This window comes from Vulpes vulpes, chromosome 3 (genome assembly GCF_048418805.1).
Source record: "Vulpes vulpes isolate BD-2025 chromosome 3, VulVul3, whole genome shotgun sequence".
NCBI classification, from domain to species: Eukaryota; Metazoa; Chordata; class Mammalia; order Carnivora; family Canidae; genus Vulpes; species Vulpes vulpes.
The window spans coordinates 70,956,831-70,974,537 of NC_132782.1; the positions used below are offsets into that span (position 1 = coordinate 70,956,831).

At 36.3% G+C, this 17,707-nt stretch overlaps 1 protein-coding gene across 17 annotated transcripts in view; it reads right to left on the reverse strand.

Annotated features, from left to right (window-relative positions):
* The window catches only part of CTNND2 (catenin delta 2), a 923,063-nt gene that overhangs the window by 569,526 nt on the left and 335,830 nt on the right, over positions 1-17,707 (reverse strand). For 16 of the 17 annotated variants that reach the window (XM_072752714.1, XM_072752715.1, XM_072752713.1 and 13 more), the window contains one exon: positions 14,665-14,777. In XM_072752714.1, the coding sequence (XP_072608815.1) occupies positions 14,665-14,777 (113 nt within the window). Of the gene's footprint in view, positions 1-14,664; positions 14,778-15,345; positions 15,439-17,707 lie in introns of those variants that run through there. The other variant, XM_072752729.1, reaches the window with a different exon arrangement.

The following is a 17,707-nucleotide window of genomic DNA, read 5'->3' on the forward strand; positions in this document are numbered from 1 at the left end:
TCAGTCCAATAAATGTCTGCGGTCCTGGAATTGAGTCTTGCATTGGGCTCCCTGCTCTGCAGGCAGCCTGCTTCTCCCTCTGTCTCTGCCTCCCTCTCCCTGTATCTCTGTCTCTCATAAATAAATAAAATCTTTGAAACAATAAATTAAATAAAATAACTAAGAAAAAGGAAAATCACCAATAGAACAATGTGCCAAAGACACGGATATACATTTAATGGAAGAGTAAACATGAATATCTAATAAATGTATAAAAAGATCTATTAGTGCAGAAGTCAGGAAGATGCAAACTTCTAACCCACCAGATCTGCAACAATGGCACACCGGAAAACTTGGGAAATAGCAAGTTTTGCTAAGTAAACGGAGCAATGGATCATTCGTTGCTGATGGGAATGCAAATTGGCACAGCTACATCTCAAAGCTCTTTGGCATTACAGAGGAATTTGAAGATGATCAAATCCTACAAGCCACCCACTGTTTTCTGGGACCACCCAGGAGAAACACTTGTGTCCCTACACTAGAAATCCATATAATTATGTCCCAAGCCATACATTTGTAGAAGCTAAACCTGCAAACTCTGCAAATGTTCTCCTCAAGAGAAAGGATACATAAATTATGGCATATTCACATGATGAATTAAGAAGCATCAGTAAAAACAGTGTATAAGCCACAAGCTCTCATATCAACATGGATAAAACTGAAAAACAAATGGTTGAGTGAAAAGAGGCAAGTTGCAAAAAATACTTAATATACTTACAGAAGAATTAAAAACCAAGCAAACCAAATAATAGGTTGCATATTTGGATGCATACATGTGGAAAAATATAAAGAAATCCAAGGGAATGAATAAACACAAAATGCAGTCAAGTGTTTCTCTTTGAGATAGTGAGAGAGGTGACAAAAGAAGGGGTGAGAAGAGTCTCCACCAACTATTGGTCAGTGTCTATTTCCTCAGCAGACAGTTGTGGCATTTTTTAAATCATGTGCATAAAAGTATCACATAGTCTCCAATTGTATGTAAAATACATATATTTCATTATACATGTATATGCCACTATCTTGAAATATAAGATTTGTTTTTGAAAATTGTCTCTGTATAACAATCTCAAAAAAATCATTTTCTAACTAAAGTTCTGTTAAAAAATGATAACTTTTGGGGTGCCTGACTCTTGATTTCAGCTCAGGTCATGATCTCAGGGTCCTAGGAGTGAGTCAGAGCACCTCATTCAACAGGGAGTCTGCTCAACAATTTTTTCTCTTCCTCTGTTCCTCCCCTCGTTGCATGCATGCGCTCGCACTCTCTCTCTCTCTAAAATAAATAAACAAATCCTTAAAAAAAGTAAAGGATAACTTTTAAAAAATAGGCCATCAGTCCATTTTACTAGACTGTGCTATCATTGTGCTCAATTAGCTCAGTCCATTTTACTAGACTGTGCTATCATTGTGCTCAATTAGCATCTCAGAGTTTTATTTAGTTTAGTTTTTTGCGTTTTTTTTTTTTTTTTTCATTTTTTCTCACTGAAAATGAAAGAATTCTTCCTAGGAATAATAATGCAAGTTAAATCTTCTGTGAAAAATGACAAATCAAATCCCTTGACAGAAACACTACCAGTTCTTTTATATCTTATTTCTTAAAATTCCCTTTTTTGAAATTTTTAATATTTATTTTAAAACTTTCAAATAGTCTATGGAGCTTTATTTTCTTCCTCAGCTTATTATTCCTTTGTTCTGACTCCATGAGCTGCACACAAAACTAAGTTCTGATTAATTTTCTCCCTCTGGATTGCTAATTCATTATCCAAATATAATAAGTGTTTGAAATGGTCAGGTTTAAGCTTAAAATACATCTTTGGATCCCCAACCCAAAGAGTAATTTAAATAGAATTGAACACATTTAATTCTCTCTCTTGAATTTGGGTGTTGCATTTGCTGTTTTATCTTAGTATTAAGTGATAGATCACTGCACATAGAGGTTAGTTTGATACATGTTTTGTTATACACAACAAGGAGGGCAATTTTCACCAAGGCATGATCTGGTTATCATCTCTACTAAGCAAAGCTACACCCTTAAGGTAGCATGAAGATTGTAGGCTATTTGACAACAGGCTATTTGCTTTCCTCATCCAGAGCTATATTCTCAGTGTCTATTAAATTGTTTGCTATATATTAAGTCCATGATTTATATGTAATGGATGGATGGATGGAATGAGACTGTGAACTCCTTCCTTTCCTAACATACAACTTCACAAATTCATGTCCCTATACATTACCCCTTGTTTGTTGACTTTAGCAACCTACCCACATGGCCCTGTGCGATTCTGCTCTGAATTGGCAAACCAGATAGGTAGATTTCAGCTTTTAGACACATATCTCAGAGAGACATCATTAGCTTCCACAATCCCTTAAAAATCCTTGATGCTTTAACAAAATGCTAACAATTCTGGTGTTTAGGTAACCTCAAGGACTTTTCTATTCTTACCTCCTCTCTTCTTCCACCAGGTTACAGAGGCATGAACCAAAGTTTATCAATAGCAGAACACAGGTACTCAAAATTGTAGTGACCTTGAGCAACTAGCCACCTGAGGGCAAATACAGTTTCCAATAATGATGAGACTGTGTGCTGAACATATGATATTTCAGTGCATTGTGACCATATAATCACATACACATCACTCCCACATTTAAGAACATCACTACCATGGTGTTCCCTGGCAGAAATTGACAATAGTTAGGATACTGTTTTCAGGTAATTCAATATCATCATAATTGTCCTCTAAATAAAAGAAAAAGAAGAGAAGGTATAAATAATCAACATTTCTCTAGGAAAATGAGGGCATTTCCTATTTGTGTGACAAGGGAGTCATAATTGCAGTATTTATATAAATTAATTAATGAATTATTATTATTACTATTTTTAAAGATTTTATTTATTCATGAGAGACACAGAAAGAGAGAGGCAGAGACATAGGCAGAGACAGAAGCAGGCTCCATGCTGGGAGCCCAATGTGGGACTCGATCCCAGGACTCCAGGATCACGCCCTGGGCTGAAGGGAGGTGCTCAACCGCTGAGCCATCCAGGCATCCCTAATTAATAAATTATTAAGAAGAGAATCAGTCCTCACATATTGAATACTTCTGCACTATGCTAATTGCTTTAAACAAATTTTTGTATTTAATCCTTGCAACAAACTTCTAAGTATTATTCTCTCCACCTTACATATAGATAAATGGACCTTCTGGAGGATATTTCCCAATGTCACACAGGTGGCAATGTGCAGAGTTGAGATCCAAATCCAAAACTTAGTGGTTCCAAACTCTACGGTGTGAGCCACCAGCCTATGCCACCTGCTAAATTAGAGCTTCAGTGTTTGTTGGGCATTTATGATATGACAGGAATATGTGAGCTTCAAAAGACAGAATGAAACTCTTTACCTTAAATGAAGAATGCCAAAATGACAGAGTCTCAACAGGTGGATACCATCATTCACACATTAGAGAGAAAAGGTTAATTGCTAAATTTTGAGTAAAAATGGAAGTCAATTCCTTAGACAGATCTTTTCAATAAAATCTTGCTGAGAGTTACATTCTCAAGTAAGTGCTAAGACTAAGCAACAATATGTGACAGTTTTTAAACTTCCTCAGCTCTTGAGGTACTAAATACACAGATGTTTGAGAAGACTGGGGCTTATGAATACAGCTTTACTGTCAACAAATCAGGCAACATCTTTGCTGCCTGCTGCTAACACAGCAATCTCTTAAATTTAAAATTCTATGATAGTTTCTCCTGGATAAAGGGGAATTAGAATACATTCATCTTCCATGAAGTAAAAAAAAAAAAAATCAAAGATTCCTTGTTGAAAATGGGCAATGTTTGCAATAGAAGCTAAGCTCAGTGTTGACTTAGCCTACCAAATGTTTACATTAAAAATAATAATAATAATTTCACAATCCTACTCCATCTCCTTTGACACAAGTGAGTCCCCAGACCCTCTCAACTCTGAACTCACTATAAACGCCCATGGCCTTGGTTTAAGTTTTATGACTTATCTCCTGGATAAGTCATCTCTGCCTCATGCTGCTGTCACCGGCTTTGATGGCCTTCAGTCCTTTCTCCATGCAGCTGGAAGAACCAAAGATGATGTCATCACTTCCTGAGATAAAGCTGTCTTGCATGTTCTAGTGACAATGCAACAAACCCAAAGTCTCTACCCTCACCTGTATGACCACTCACAGAATGGTCATGTCAGTCTCCATCCTCATCCTATGGCCAACCCATGGCCTATGCTATGGGCTCAATATTCCAAACACATGGATTCCAGGTTTACACCCCTTTGCACTTTGCACTTTACCTCTGAGCGGTGCCTTTATTCCATTTTCTTTCCTGCCAACATTTCACACCCTTCACACACAACTATTCCTCTGTAAAACTATCCCCAGTGTCACTTCCTGTTCTCTTCATAGTATAAACATATTTTACTATAGGTTACATGCCAGGAGCCTCATCATATTCATATTTGAAGCACAAGGCGTTCTTACTTACCTGTTAGGCCCTTAGAATTACCTCAGAGGAATCTTTTTAATGAGACCAATGACTATTTCTTAAAAGGCCCACTCCCCATGATCTCTCAGTTTCATATCTTCACCCTACTTTGTAGCCAAACTAGAAAACATCGAGAGTATCTAAAGCAGTTATACACTATATACATACCAACTTCATTTAGACTGTGATTTCCCACGGATAAAAGCAATGCCTTGACATAACTGGAGATTTTTATAACAAGAAAACCATTTACACGAATATATAGGCATCTATCTGCCTTTCACTGAAGCATCAAATCTATTTGGTCACATCTTGCTACCCTCATTACTTAATTAGATTGGTTATTCAAGTTTGCATAATGTTGCCATCTTAAAATATTCTGACATGACTTCCTGCCCACAATGGGAGGTGCCAATGAGATGGCAGAGCACAAGAGAGAACAAGCTCAATGTTTCCTATTTTACAGGTGAGGAAACAGAAGCTCAGAAGACCCAAATGACTCCCCTATTGAGTGTGCTGCTGTCAAGACCACCAATTTCCTCACAAACACTACATTTTTTTCTGCTATCTCTCCAATGCCTTTCCACCATGATAATTTACACACACAATGCTCATGGGGTTCAGCAAGCTGCTGACATCCCATCAATGACCACTGAAGTTCTTTCTTCTTAAGTGAATCGAATGCTCATTGTTATCTTGTCACTTGAAATATCACTGGTTTCCAATTCTCTGAAAAGAGCATGGACAAAGATAAATACAAAAAAGTTCGTAAAAGCTCTTGAACACTCAGCACCTGAGCAAAGGCAGAAGGATACACAAGTGGCTCATCAACAGGCACTTCTATCCTCATCGCATTTACACAACCAGAGAAAGTAAGGAGAATGCCTATTTTGATCAATCATTAATCTCTTGCTGCTTGCTGTCTGAAAAACATCCATTCAGAGTCACTGGCTTCTAGATCTTAATTTATTGAACATCTCCGGTCACACATATTATTGCTCTTCATTTTGCAACCACACGATATCAAGAGTCTCATCTCCAGATCCAGCAGTAGGTGTAGAGGCATATTAAGGTGTGCCGTGTGAAAGGTTTCTTCCATTCAATCATGTCAATTCTCTGTGGCTGTCTAGTCTGTAAAATGAAGGAAACAAATGTTGTGCTACCCTGACACATTGCCTTAGTCCATAGTGAAAGGAACCATCCTATCATCTTTTGTAGAAAAATTAGGGATGAGACTCAACCAAAAATTATCTGTTTCTTCACCAAGAAGGAAAAATTTATAGGATTTGCTAGCAACAGTGTGTGAGGTGATGTGTGCTTTACTTATATTTCTCATTTAACCTTCACAAAATTACAGAAAAGCATTATCCTTACTATTGTGGATTTTTTAAAAAGTGAAAGCTGAGGCAATATCTAAAATACAATGATAAAATTTAGCTCTAAACTCTGAAACTACCAATTTCACCCTTCAAATCCATGAGTTAAAAAAAGGCTAAGGATGACAGAAAATACAAAGAATATTCTAGACTTTTATAAATATTTTCAAATCCATACCAATCAGAACATTAAATTTTAAAGTTAATTAGAGCTAGTTTTCCCAAGATATCTTTTACAATGCAAAACTTCTAAATAAAATTTGGTATATTGTGGGGTTTTTGTTTTAAATTTTTATTTATTTATTTATTTATTTACTTACTTACTTACTTACTTACTTATTTATTTATTTGAGCGAGAGAGCTAGAGAGCCAGTGCACAAGCAGGGGAAGGAGGAGATGGAGAAGCAGACTCCCCACTGAGCATGGAGCCAGATGCAGGGCTCCATCCCAGGAACCCAGGATCATGACCTGAGCTGAAGGCAAATGCTTAACCAACTGAGCCACCCAGGCACTCCTGGTATATTCTTTTAAGATGTAAAGTTAATATTAGTATTTTGATATATCATTTTGGAAAGAAGTCAGGCTTTAAAATTGTGACAAAAGTGTTAAATACGATAGTTGCTGTAAGAAATATAGTAAATATTATAAATATTAAGTACTGAACAATTTTTAGGACCTACATCAAATCCTTAGGATAGCTGTTATCCCACAGAAATCTAGAAAACTGTGTTAATGTTTGCTATAGACAATGTTTGTGACCCTCCCAATTTCATGTCATATGTTGAAATCTAATTCCTCTATGATGTATTTGGAGGTCGAACCTCTGGGATGTGATTAAGTTATGAGGGTGGAGCCTTCATGAATGGAATTGGTGCCTTTATAAAAAAGGCCTCAGGGAGTTCCCTCACCCCATCTACCAGGTGAAGACACAGCACAAAGAAGCTGGTCTATGAACCAAGAAGCAGATCTTTATCAAATGACAAATTTGCTAGTGTCCTTGACCTTGGTTGGATTTCCCAGCCTCTAAAAGCACAAGAAATAAATTTATGTTGTTTATAAGCTACTCGATCTATGGTATTCTGATAGAGCAGCCTGGAAGACTAAGACAATAGAACTAGCATTTTATAAACATAAATATTAGTATAATTTATCCACTGGCAATTTACAAGAGAATGCTAAACAGTTTGGGTGTAATTAAAAAGCAATAATACCATATACTACTAACACTCTTTACCTCTTTTGTATAAGAATGAACCTCAGAAATATATTCAGATGAAGGACTTCAAAATAGCCGTAAACACTGGGTTGGCAGGGATGGGTAAAGAAAAAATAAGCACACAATCAGTCTAAAATGTTTGTAGCCCTAGGATGAAAATGGACCATATACATTTAGATAGTTATTTATAACATACATAATTTATAACATAATTTAAGACTAAATAACAGTATTGCAGTAAGGCATATTAGTATGTGTGCTTAGGGAGGATAAATACCTGGGTTCAAAAATCAGTGCCTGGTCCTAGCTGTTGGATGTTAGGAAAGTGAATTTCCCTCTCTGAATCTCAGTATTGCTACCTACAAAATGAAATAATAAGACTTATCTCATAGGGTTAATTCAAAGTAAATAAATAGCATGATCTATGTAAATCATTACCAGGCCTACCCTATGAAAACTGCTCAACAAATACTACCATTAATAACATTAAAGTTATCCCTGTTACCATTCATCTTCCTGAGACCAGAGTGAGAGCATGAGACTAAGTGAATCCTAACACCATGCAGAGAGTACATCAAACCAACTGTCCCTGGAATATGGCGTACTATTTTAATGTGAAAGCTAACTAGAATGCATATTCAAATGTGATATTCTGATCTGTAAGGTCAGAATAATATAAACCACTTGAAATGATATATATTCTGGAATATATAGAGATAGAAATCCATATAGATTAGTAAGACTGGTGATTTTTTCCAAAACAAGAGCAATGAAAATAAGAACAGTAAGAGAAACACTACATATCCGTTCATTCATTTCTTCATTCAGTATTGAGAGTCCTGTTAGCACATGCTGGCCAAGGCTTTGGCATATCCTTCCAGTCCCTGCCCTATAGGAATTACTTAGAGGCTAGTGGAAGAAAGAGGAAGGATAGCACCTACTTCTATTCTAGAGGCTAAGAAGGCTCAGCAAAATCTCAGTGCAGATGAGGAGGAGGTAGCAGCTTTAATGCATGCTGTAAATTGTCTTACAGGATCAAGAATTCATAGGGTGCTAGGGTACTATCTAGAGGTGACTCAAAACAGTGAACTTGACTCTACGCAAGATGGGAAAGGCTCAAAGGGCTGCCAACTAAGAGAAAAAGAGGGGTAAGTGCTTCCCTGTTAAACCAGTTACAAGTATAAATGTTCTCACTTTTTCTGGAGTAGAGACCTGAGCAGAAATGTGATGATGCTGGGAAATGTGGAGAGATGATTCTTGAGGGCCCAGAAAGTGGTCTAGAAAAATCTTCTTAATTTACGTAAGCAAAAAACAGACTATAATAGGAAATCCTAAAGGGATAATGTTAGCATTAAAAGGCAAGGCTAGGAAATTGGGAGAAAAAATAAGTAAGGGGGAAGATGGTAGTATAGGAATTAAGAAAAGAACAAGGGTTCACAAAGGGACTTGAAAAAATTGGTAGAATTTCTGAGGTAGATTTCTGCTCTGGAATTTAGTTTGGAAGGAAACAAAGAGAAACTTTTTTTTTTTTTTTAAGAAATTGGCAATGAAAAAGAAAAACCTCCACAATACATCTATAGTCCTTGTATTTTTTTTTTCTGTTTTTATATGAAGAACACATTCTAAAAGACCCCTGCAATGTTAATTCTGGTTACCAACTCAAGAAATTAAATATCTTGCTCAAATAAATGGCTAGACTTTGTTGAGGAGTAGTATTTCAGCCGTGTGAGAAATGCTTATTTCCTAATATGGAAACTAATAAAAATGATATTTAATAAAAAAATTCTAAAAAAAAATTTAAAGTCATTCAATATCATTTTTTCCCCTTGCTAGCAATCATGTATCCATCATTGGTAAGAATCTAAAATCCTATGGCTTTGAGTGACTTTTACCTTTGGCTAAATGATTTCATTTGGGAGTATATGTGTATAAATATCTACATAGTAAAAAATTCATTTGAAAAAAATTTCAAAGTAATTATTTAACTATCTAAGCTATGTTTCCAAAATGAAATATTCTGGTAAATTTATTCCTTTCCTATCTTAAAACAATAAATGACAACTACTTGTTTAAATATCATATCCTGCAGGTTAATGAAAAAATGCACATGTTTTACTTATAATTTTACTTATAATTATATTCATACATGATTTATTTCCTAAGAAAGTTCAGTGATCATGTTTTTAAATAAATACAGTTCATTCTGACAAAAAAGTATGTGAGTACTTGACTAACGTTTTTTTCACCTCTTACTATTTTAACCAGAAATCAGTATTTTCTTTAAAATAAGGCTGACTTCTTTGTAAGTGTGGACAAGATTTTTAGACTCCATTTATAGAATTGTTGGCATTTCAGCTCACAGAAGTTAGTTAATAAAGAGAATGACCTTTGGTAACATGTACAACATTAATTCCTTTTGCATTTACTCTCCAAAAAATGGCAGGCTTTCATGGAAACTCATTTGCAAGAAATTCAATATTCATTCACAGGGAAGAAAGAGCATCTTCTTATATGGAGCAAGCCATACAGATATAAATATAGATATAGATAATATAGATAACTCCAATTAAGAGTCTTGGGTATCTGTGTTATAAAAAAAATGGAGAGGCTTAAGATGATTGCTTTATTTGGTAGTTCTATTCCACAATAAATAATGACTCTACTCCACATTCAAACATGTCTACTTCTTAGAATCAAAGCTATACATTATTTTGACATACGAATCCAAACACATACATATATGCATAAAAATAAAATGGGCTATACACATTAAACTTTTGAATGAAATACTGATTTATTGTTTCTAAAAACATTCACAGTTCAGCTTATTGTAATATATCTAGCACAACCAACTGAAAAGTATTGTATACATTTTTCTATTACTGTATAACCGATTACTCCCAACTGAGCACCTTAAAACAACGTCCATTTTTTTAGCTAATAGTTTTTTAAGTTTTGTAAAATTCATGTATGGCATGGTTGGGTTCTCTGTTCAAGGTCTTATAAGGTTATTATCAGAGTTTCTGCTTGGCTACTCTGTTGAGGTTCTACAGAATAATCTGTTTCAAGTTCATTCAGTCTATTAGCCGAATTCAATTCCTTTTGGTTATAGTCCTGAGATCCTCTTCTTGCTAGCTGTCAGGCAGGCATCATTCTCAGCACCTTGAAGCCATGTGCATTGCTAGTCACATAGCTCCTCCAACTTTAAAGTTAGCAAAGGAGAATTTCTTAAGTGTTAAATCTCTCTAGCTTTGGATTTTTGACTTCCTTTGTTTCTGAGCTCTAGACCATTATATAAATCACCATCATCATCATGATGATCATCATCATGGTTTCCAAGGGTCAGGTTTCTTTTATTTGAGCTAAATATCTCTCCCATTGTGTTCTTGCTATTCATGAATCAGGAATATGTGTTCTTGCTACCCATGGGACTTTGATGTCCTTAAATTTTTAGTAGCACTCAAGAAAATCCCAACACATACTTTGAGTGAAGGTTAAACCTTCTGTGGCAGGGAATTCCTAGATGGATCAATAGAATCTCATCCCCAATGCTTTGATAAGTTCTAATGACTTCCAAGTATGGGACACCTAGTCCAATTTGGACTGATCGAGAAGATATTCAGAAGGATGTGAGCCCTCTGCTGGATAACTGGATCCACAGGCAGAGGTAATCAACTGAAAGAAGGAAGACATTCTAGATAGAAGAGATCACATGGTCACAGCTCTGAGACAGGAAAGAGCTGTGTGTTTATGGAAGTGGGAAAGAGTCCTTCATGGACATGATTCTGATCTAGGAATTATGCAGTTCAATCTCACCCCACATGAAGGGATAGATTTGGGCAGATTGCAGGATGATCTAGAATGTTGTTACCAGAGTCTGTGGAGAATATGACAAGGGCATAGGCAGGTTCTCAGACCATGGGTAATAGAAAAACAATGCATGGCCCCTTGCCTCAGAGGGAATAGATTGCTCACAGGCTGCCAGACCAAGATCACTGACAGGCCTTGGCCTGGGGAGCAGGCATGAGCCAAGTAATCCCAGCTGGCCAGGGGGTGAGAGTGAGCTACCAGCAAGGGGGATATGATCAATACCCTAAACAAAGGGCATCATCTGTATAAATAATATTCCTGACTCAGGTCTGGCTGGTTCTGAGGAAATCAGAGAGACGGTATGCAACTAAACTCTCTCATAGAAAGGAAGTAGGCTCCAATGGCTTCGAAAGGATTGGGCTAGAAAAAGTGAGGAAAGCCAAGATAGGAAAGATATAAGGTATATGGTGGATCTGTAGTTTCAGGAAGAAGTGCCAATAATTCCCTTGTAGAAAAATAATAATACTTAACCCCTCATTTATCTGAATTCTGGAAGCTTCAGTATCCATGTGGATGTTTAGAAAAGTCTGTGAAGAGTTTAAGAGATCTCAATATTCCTAGTTGCAGCTACTTATGCCTGGCTGCCTGGATATAGTAGGAGCTGGTGTGCTTCAGCAACAGCTAGCTCCAGCTTCCCCTTCTCCAACATCTCAGTGTTCTTACTCATCCCTTGATTGTTACGAAGTTGACTGTTAAGAATGCATACTAATACAAGTTTTTCAAAAAGTCTCAATTGTCCATGTGATGACCAAGAAAAAGGTCTTAGGAATCAGATGGAGAATTTCCTATCATCAATAAAAGGCAGAGAAACCCCAAACTATATTTACTAGTCATTTTTACATAAAAAGTCAGAAAGATATTTGATATTATTTCCTCTATGAAACTCTCTTACCCCTCCCTAGTATCCTTAAGAAGTATGAAACAATATCTAAATCATCAAATTCTTTACCTGTTCTCCTTTTTCAAATCTTGTTTATATTCTATTTTTAAGATTTTTAAAAATATCCTTTTTGATGTGCTAACTAGGTTAGTCTATCACGCTTAATAAAGACTTGAATTTCCAAAGGTGCCTTTCTGAAGCTGAGCAAACAACTAGGTTATAATAAAAAAAAGAACAGTGGAAGCTATGTATTAGACTTTCCTCCAGTGAATTATCAGTAAATTGCTTGTATTATTCAACTGCAGATTCATACATTAGAGATTTCCAATATACAAAACAATCAGGCTTAATGAAAACTGACATTTTACAGCTATCTGGCAAGGAGAAATAATTAGGTAGTGTCATCTGCACTTAACACTATCATTTAATATGTATTTTACACAGAATTATTGATTATGTATCACGGCCTGAGAGCTAGGGATACAAGATATCGTATAAAGAATCAAAAAGTTGTCAGGGGATAATTTTTCTGTCTACTTTGGTACTTTAACATGTGTTCCATTCAAGATACCTTGGGCCTAAGGAAAAAAAAATCAGTTCAATCAAATCAAATGAGGAAGGGGGAAAGTTTTTAAGGATTAAAAAAAAAAAAAGGCACAACCTCTGAAATGCCTCATTCACAGGTGTCTCATAGGTACAACCTCTGAAATGCAGCCAGTCCTAATGATAAGTGAACAGGCTTGTTTGTTTGACTTTCAGGAACAACATGGTCTCTCTGTTGAACTACGTTCTCTCACCACAGATAATCCACATAACCCACACAACCACCATCCCTTACTGCCTATTATCAGATGTCACAGGTTCTGGGCCACTTATTTCACATCCTCAAGAGCAAGACCTATTTCTTATAGATCGGTCACTGGATGAATCAGATTACCTGTTTCTGACCAAGCAGAAGCTTGTAATTAAGGCATTGGATACAACATGGTCCCCTAGACCTGTGTCTACCAGGGGACCATGTACAGTGTGCAAAAATATCACACAGAATGATAGAAATATGAATTGAAAAGGTAATCTGACCAAAAGTGAAACAATGGATTTCAAGGCAAAATAGATGTCAATTTATTGGTGTGTATGGACCTAGAAACCTGACAGTCTTAGCTTCTCAGGAAGTAGGAAAAAAACACCTTTAACAAAAACCTTTTCAAATATGTACAACTGCATGTACTGAATCAAATACACATTCATAAACATTGTTTTTCTCCCTGCCTTCGTCTCACCATCTTCAACCAGTCAACTTTCTGAAAACAATTTCAAGTAAACACAACTCACTTCTCTTTTTTCTTACCCATTCTGCTTTGGTTAATTTGGTTTTTTGGCAAGTCTGTTTAAGGGATCACAATGTACCTATTTGCAGCTACTTATAAGCTAGGTAAGTGGAGGTGGATATGTTTCCACATGTCCAACATGAAGTTTTGCAATAGAAAATGATATTCCATCCACGTAAGCTACTCTAACAAGAATACAATGATATCCATGTAGATTTACCATTGTCAAAAAAGAGAACAATATTAAAAGACTGGTGGCAAGGAACTCAAATTGGAAATATCCTGACTACAAATATACTCTTACAATGATAAAATATTTTAGAGCAATAGATATAAGTACATTTTAATTCTTTTGTCACACCAGGTGGCTAAGGGACTGCCAAAGTCATGCTCCTGTTTCTGAGCAGAGTGGCTATAGATGCCAGGTCTAGGAATCCCCACCCTACTTCCTTCTGCAAGAGGACACGTGACTGGTTTTCACCAATGGATTGTGGGTACAGTGATGCAGTTGACAATGAGGTCACAGGGGGTAGTAGAGCTCTCAAGAGAGAAGTTGGGTCCTTAATAACTGTAGGAAGGAAAGCAGAGAAGCAGCCCCTGACTACCATCCACTGCCTCTGTTGCATAAATGAAACACAATCAGCTTTGTATTAAGTCAGTATAATGTCAGAGTTGACTTGCCACAGCAATTGTTTCCTTAACTAAGACAACTCCCTAAAAATTTAAAATCTCAAAAATATAATGTATGACAAGATAATAGGAAAGTACAATGCATTACTGAGAAGTGAAAGTTGTCATAGAACTTTGTTTCTTTCACTCACATTATATATTCATATTCACACACACATACACACATATTTTTAAATATGAAAGCATGGTGCTAGGGTAGGTGATTTATTTTGTGGTCAAATGACTGTTTTGTTTTTAAACATTTCAGAACCTCAAACCAACCCCTAATTGAATAATTATTCTATCTGTGAATTAGAAATATTTTTACACAAGAGAATTGCATCCATGGCTGACACTTGAGGTACAATTTTGCAACTTAGCATTGTATATTAGCAAACAATACAGGTTACATTGAAATGTTCACTCTTTCATTTCAGACACCTGCAACTCTGGATCATTTAGAAAAGAAGAACCAAACTGAGAGACTGATATGGCATCTCCTGATTTCCAGCAAGCTGACTAAATGCAAAGCCTTCCTTTGCATAAAATTACACATGATTTGCATTCGGGGCAAGTGTTAATTTTGTTAAAGAGTTTCAAGAACAAATCAGGCCACTTTGGACACCTTGTGAACATCTTAAATCAGATTGGTTACAACTCCCTTCCAATATCTCACTGAATGTTCCAATTCCACTGCCAGGTTTGTAAGGAGAAGATAAACACCACAATTTACTTTCACTGGCAGCTCAAAGCACAGAAGTGTAAGGAGGCAGTGTGCCCAGTACCTGATACTGCTCATGCTGCCCGTCTCTGATCCAAGCTTGCATCGCTCCAGTTGGCTGGCTACGATCTGGCGTTCTGCCTCCAGCTCTCGGGTCAGTCTCTCAAACTGTAATTCCTGAAATAAAACCACCAAAAAAAGATTAATTCTATCATCTATTTGAAAAGTGGAATTCATATCAAAATGACGTGATGGTTAAGGGGAAAAAAATGCAATTTGCCAAGATGTCAAATTTGAGAAGCAGAGGATGTTGTTGGGAAATCAAAGAAGGATTTGCAGTTAGGACATACATGAGTATGTATCACAGTTCTGGGACTTGCTGGCCCCAGGGCCTTTGGTGGGTCTTTAATCTTCCTTTTTTTTTTTTTTTTTGTCTTTAATCTTCCTAAATATCAACTTCACCATCTGTAAAATGGGTTGACAATACTTTTTTCCTAAAGTTGGCGTGAGGATTCAGCAAGACACTGACCATGAAAAATTAGTCTGTGCTATTGTTTGGCAGATGGTCAGCACCCAACAGATATTAAATAAAATTGTAACATTCAGTAAAATGTTAAAAGAAACAGTTTTTCTATCATTCAGAATACTGTGATTATTCCCTATTGGCCTTCTGGCTGCCTCTCTGTACTAATTCGATCCTAATATTACATATGGTAGACTGAAGAGAAATAACGCTTAAACTTACACTTCTGTAGGCTCGAAATTCCAACAGAATGCGAATGATACTGATCCTTTATAGCCTAATTCGAGCCTATCTCGAATATGCTTCGAGATATTTGCTGTATGGCCTTAAAAAAAAAAACAATTAATACCATGAAGAATGCTTCTACAAATCTGCCTGAAATCCACTATTAAAGGATCAATTTAATAAAAAAAAATTCAATCAGTATGTCAAGCATCTTAGCTGTTCCAATTTTATGATTTTTGTACCACATTTTAATCTTTGTATTTTATTTTCTCATGCACTTAATTTTTTAATAAACATAATTATAGCAAAGTATGTATTTTAACTAAGTTTCCAGAAGTTTTTACACTGTCACATTTAATCTCTTTAAAAAATGAATTAACTGCACACTTACAATTTGGGTATGGGAAAACAAAAATGGTGGAAAATACTGAAAATACAGGTCAGTGTTGGAGAATTAAAACTCCCAACATTGCAGAGATCTGTCTTTCCAGAAAATATGAGTTTATTTTATTTGCTACCCTGAGACACTCTTGAGTGATACCTTTAAAAAGTAGAATCTGGTGTGTCATCCACATATATTAAACATTTCCTTGCTCTTTTCCATAAGAGCAGATTTATTTTCTGTTCACATTATTTTGGGGAACTAAGTAAGAAACACTTTACAAGGGGTGCCTGGGTGGCTCAGTCAGTTAAATGTCTGCCTTTGGCTCAGGCCATGATCCTGGGGTCCTGGGGTGGAGCTCTCTCCCTCTACTCCTACCCCAGCTCCTACACAAGAACTCTCTCTCTCTTTCTCTCTCTCTCTCTCAAATAAATAAAGGAAATCTTTTTCAAAAAAAGAACTACTTTACAAATGAAAGCTCAACTTTTTCCTTTCGAGTTCTAAAACTCAGGAAGCATGTTGTTGTGGGAGCTCACATCTTTATTCTTACATATTCTGAAGGGAAGCAAAGATTATTTGTAAGGAACAAATACCAAGACCTCTGCCCAAATGCATTTTGTACACCTAATCACTTCTTCTCCCAGCATGTTCTACTGTTTTTTGGTTGTTGCTGTTGTTGTTATTGTTGTTTTTGGCAGTTCCTTTCCATAAAAAAAATGCAAGTTCTAGAAGATTTTCATTTCCAGGCTTTATATTTTATCTCAAATCTGTGTAACAGAAAAACCAAGCTATACCTCTGTATTGGTATCACCTTAAAAACATATTTAAAGATGATATGGAATTCCCCATAGGTAGATGGAAATTCGTTGCGTGTAAGTACCTGAAGTATTTTTGATTAGTTGCATATTTGCGCCCATTCTAAGTAGCCCAATACGTTGAGATAGGGCACAGTCTGAATCAGGATTCACAAACCTTAGGCTTCTGCTAGGACAGACACTGCCCGTGGGTGTGCCTGCTTACGGTCATGGCTTCACCGTATGTTTCCTCCATATCAGAGTCATGGAGCCTGGTGACAGGAGACACTTTCTCATGTGGCTGTCTTCCAAACATAGAGTCACAATTTCCAGTGCTGCGTATCACTTTGTGTGCATCTGTATTTCCATCTGGCATCATTCTTCTGTCTGAGAGACTTCCTTTAATGTTTTTTGGTGATGAATTCTCTCAGCTTTACAGACTAACAGCACTATTTTGCCCTCATTTTCAAAAGACATTTTGTCCTCTCGTTTGCATTGTTTCTGACAAAAAGCTATGGTGTTCATGTATTTGTTTCTTTGTCTATACAGTGTCTTCTTTCTCTGCCTCCTTTTAAGATGTTCTCTTTATCTCTGGTGCTGAACAGCTTGATTATAACATTCCTTGCTATAGTTCTCCTCATGTTTCTTACACTTGGGGTTCAATGTTTCTTACACTTGGGGTTCAGTAGGCTTCTTGGTCTGTGGATTTAGTTTCCATTAAATCTGGAAAATACAATTTTTTTCCTCTTTCCCCACTAACATCCCTCCTTCAGTGATTACAATTACATGTATATTAGGCCACTTGGAACTGCCCCACAGTTCATAATTCTTTTTTCATTTTAAAAACCTTTTTCTCACTCATTGTTTCATTTGAATAGTGTCCATTGGTGTAATCATTCTTTTCCTCTGCAATGTCTAATCTATCCATACCTTGCTGAGTATATTTTTATTTCAGACATTGATGAATTAAACACCCATAGAAGTTTCACCTGGGTCTCTTTAATATCTTCCATGTATCTAACTTTATGAACATGGGGAATAAAAAAAAGAACATGGGGAATACACATATAGAAACTGTTGCCATGTCCTGATTAGCTAATTCTCGCATATGTTTCAATTGACTGATTTTTCTTTTCATTACAGGCCCTATTTCTGCTCATCTTCATGTGTGATGATCTTTGGT